General features: G+C 57.5%; 1 protein-coding gene across 1 annotated transcript in view; it reads right to left on the bottom strand.

The window, feature by feature from the left end:
- LOC101641191 (solute carrier family 22 member 1) overlaps positions 1–2,219 on the bottom strand; it is a 38,229-nt gene extending 36,010 nt beyond the window's left edge. The window contains exon 1 of the mRNA XM_045294538.1: positions 1,723–2,219. Coding sequence (XP_045150473.1) covers positions 1,723–2,133 — 411 coding nt within the window. The 5' untranslated portion in view covers positions 2,134–2,219. The remainder of the gene's footprint in view (positions 1–1,722) is intronic.
- Between the last annotated feature and the right edge of the window lie 1,157 nt (positions 2,220–3,376).

Genomic DNA, 3,376 nt, shown 5'->3' on the forward strand with positions numbered 1-3,376 from the left:
ACAGCCTTGGAAGCATCTGGCCATTTAGATAAACGAGGATGCCTGAGGCTTCAAGGACAAAGATCTAAAGACCCCTGGAGAAATGCAGGTGTAGATAATTTTCTGTGATCATTGCAAAACCTGCCCCCCCCCCTTTTTTTTTTTAGTCACATTGTTTAGCGTATCCACTGTAGCCTGTGATCATTGCAAACCCGGAAACCCGCTTCCTGCCACCATTGAAATGCCTGCTTCTTTTGCATAGTTTAAGGTATATAACTTGCTTGATTTTCATTGGGTTTTTGAAGACATTTGGAGGTAGCAAGACCTCCTCTTTCCTCTTGTGCCACACTGGCAGAAATAAGAGTTTCTTGAATTCACCTGGGCTCTGTCTTTGACTGAAACCGTGCCGGGCGTTCCCAGACCCTGGTTTCCAGCGTCACTCACAATTGTGACGTGCGAGTCCTCGGGGCAGCTGCTGTGTCCATTCATCATTGAGGGTCTCCCTCTTTTTTGCTGCACTTCTGTTTTGCCAAGAAGGATGTCTTTTTCAGGATTGAAGATGGGATCAACTCAACACAACTCAACCCACTGCCCTCGAGCTGATGCCAGCCCATGGCACAGAGGACCACGGCGCCTGTGAGTTCCTACAGGAGGAGGAACTCCTGTCTTTCTCCCTTGGGATGACCGGTGCCTTCAAACTGCTGTCTTCACGATGAGCAGCCTCAGCTTGTAACCACGACACCACCGGGACTCCCAAGGGTGGGATGCACCATCCTTCATCCTGTCACAGCTCTGGTTTAAGGGGAATCTCCCTGGAGCGTGGCCTGTAACAACCTCTTATTTTCCAAGAGGTAAAAGGAGAGCAAATCAAGGGGAGATTGGTTGGAGAGCCCCACTACCACAAATCAAGAGCTCAGAATGGAGTGTATCCTTTGGGCCGGCAATGAGGAACTCCTAGACCCAAGGTGGATGTCAAGACCCATGGAGATCTCTAACCATGCAGGTGCCAGAAGAGGACAAGGAAGGGCTCGTCCTCAGAGTTGATAGGGTGAAGCCTTCTCCTAGAGCCAGCACCTGAGTTTGGAGCCCTGGTGCTGCTGGGATTCAACTCCAAAGCCAGGGCCAGCATCACCACCCAGACGGAACAGAACCCAGCAGCCATCAGGAGGATGCCCACCCCTGGCAACCGGATGTGTTACAGAGTAGGACTTGAATCCCACAGGGTGCTCTTGGCTGGTGGCTGTGGCGGGAGTAGATCACCAGGCCTTTCTTCTGTGGCCCAGCTGGATGGGTTTAAACCGCCAACCTTTCAGCCAGTTGAGAGTTAGCCATTTGTTCAGCCCCGGCCAGCACCTGCTACATCACTATAGCCACCACCAATTGGACATCACATGTCCATTTTCACCAGAGGGAGGGCCAGCAGCCACGCCGAGGGAGAGGAGGCCCGGCCTAGAGTGAATTCTGGGAGCTTATGGAAGGAGAAGGGGCCCCTGGTTTCCTCATCACCCACCTCCACCTGGCTTACATGGGTCTCTGACACTCAGCTTCCTCCTCTAGACCCAGCGTTAAGTGGGACGCTGAATAAGAGAAGCAGCAGCATACTAAGCACACAGGAAGTGCCCAATCAACACAACCCCCACCCCCACCTTCGCTGCTGTGTAGCCACACCCCACTGGACGGGTTGTGCGCTGTCCCCTGCCCCAAAGTCCACAGGTTCCCCTAAGTGCCTACCCGTGTCCTCACCTCGGTCACAATGGAGGAGCCGGGCGAGTCGTACACCCAGCCGTGCCCGCAGGGCCCCAGGGGCAGGTGGCTGCTGTTGGTGGCCAGGCCGGCCAGCGGGTCCACGCAGCCGAGGGCGCTTTGATTCCAGTCCACCTCATACCTGCGGCACTGGCGAGTGAAGGCATCGCCCTCGGCCCCCAGGCCGGGCACGGTGTAGTTCAGCTCCTCGTCCCGGCTCCAGCCACACCGCTGGCTGAGCTCGGCCACCCCGGGGTTCCGGCAGCGGTGGTCCGGGGTGAAGCCCAGGAAGACGATGCCCACGTAGATGGGGGCGAAGGCAGCAGAGAGCAGGCATAGTGTCAGGAAGGCTTGCTTCTGGAACCAGCCGAAGCCCCCGACCTGCTCTAGAACGTCGTCCACCGTGGGCATGGTGGTGGCAAAGGCCACATCCCTGGTCGGTCCACCGAGAGCCCCGTGGGCAGGTTCAATGATTTATCGCAAGTGGGGTGGCTTGAAATCAAACCACCGCACAAGCATGCGTTCTCTGAAGCGTGGCCAGCTAGCAAGACTTGTTTACCCGGGGTGCTGGGGTCAGGGCAAGGGTGAGAGCCAGAGGGTGGCCCACTGACTTGTTTGCTTAATTGGGAGAAAGGTTAACCAGGACGAGTCTCCAGAGGGGCAGCCTGGGTCAGAGAAAGCCCGAAAGCGTGCTGAAACCCACCGCTCAAGCCTGGCCCCCCGGCCACTGTGCACCCCACCTCCACTCGTCTTTGGGGGGGGCGGTGTCCATGAAGCACTTGGGGAAATTGGCATGAACAACCCCTCACCTGAGGGGCAGACTCTCCACATGCCCGTTTGCTGAGGAGAACTGAGGCTCAGCGAGGTTCAAGCGGTGCCCCAGGGGTGCCCGGCCAGCAGGACCAGGGCTGGGGTTCCACCTGCCAGCTTGATTCCAGGGTCAGGGCAGGTGGCCTTCACCACGGCCTGCACCAGCCCCTCCCCAGGACCGAACAGAGTGTTCTCTGGCACGTCCTTGTCAGGGGGTCATGGTGTCCACCCTGTAGCTGGAAAAGTTCTCTCCCAGTATTCCCACGGTGCCGAGGCAGGGATCTTTCTCTGCAGAGCAAGGCCTCTCAGATGGCTCGGCCTCCGCCTGCCGGGGCCCTTTGTTACTCAGTTCACCCAGTACCAAGCAGCTGGGCCTGCTGGGACCAGACACTTCCAGCAGCTCACTGTCAAGGCGGGGAGGTGGGGGGCTGAAATGGCTTGAGTACCACCATTCCCCCACAATATGCAGGAGGACCCACAACAAGGCACATACGAGAAAAGAACTGGCTTCAGAGAACCGAACTGTGCTCCCTCCCCGTTCGAAAGGCCAGAAGTACCAAATCAGGGTGCCGCCGCCACCGCAGGCTCTCTGTTGGCCCAGACATCCCTAGGCCTGTGGGGACACTGCTCTAGTTCTGCCTGTCCACACACGTATGGCTGGCTGCCTTCCCTCCAGGTGTGACCCCTCTCCTCTCTTACAAGACACCACACCTATCAGATTAGGACTCACCCTGCGGGCCCGGGTGGCGGGTAGTGGTTACTCGTTGGGCTGCTAACTGCAAGGTCAGCAGTTCGAAAACTCCAGCCGCTCTGCTGGTGAAGAACAGGACTTTCAACTCCGGTA

This window comes from Echinops telfairi, unplaced genomic scaffold (genome assembly GCF_000313985.2).
Source record: "Echinops telfairi isolate 266 unplaced genomic scaffold, ASM31398v2 ScPeMD7_3533;HRSCAF=4204_0, whole genome shotgun sequence".
NCBI classification, from domain to species: domain Eukaryota; kingdom Metazoa; phylum Chordata; class Mammalia; order Afrosoricida; family Tenrecidae; genus Echinops; species Echinops telfairi.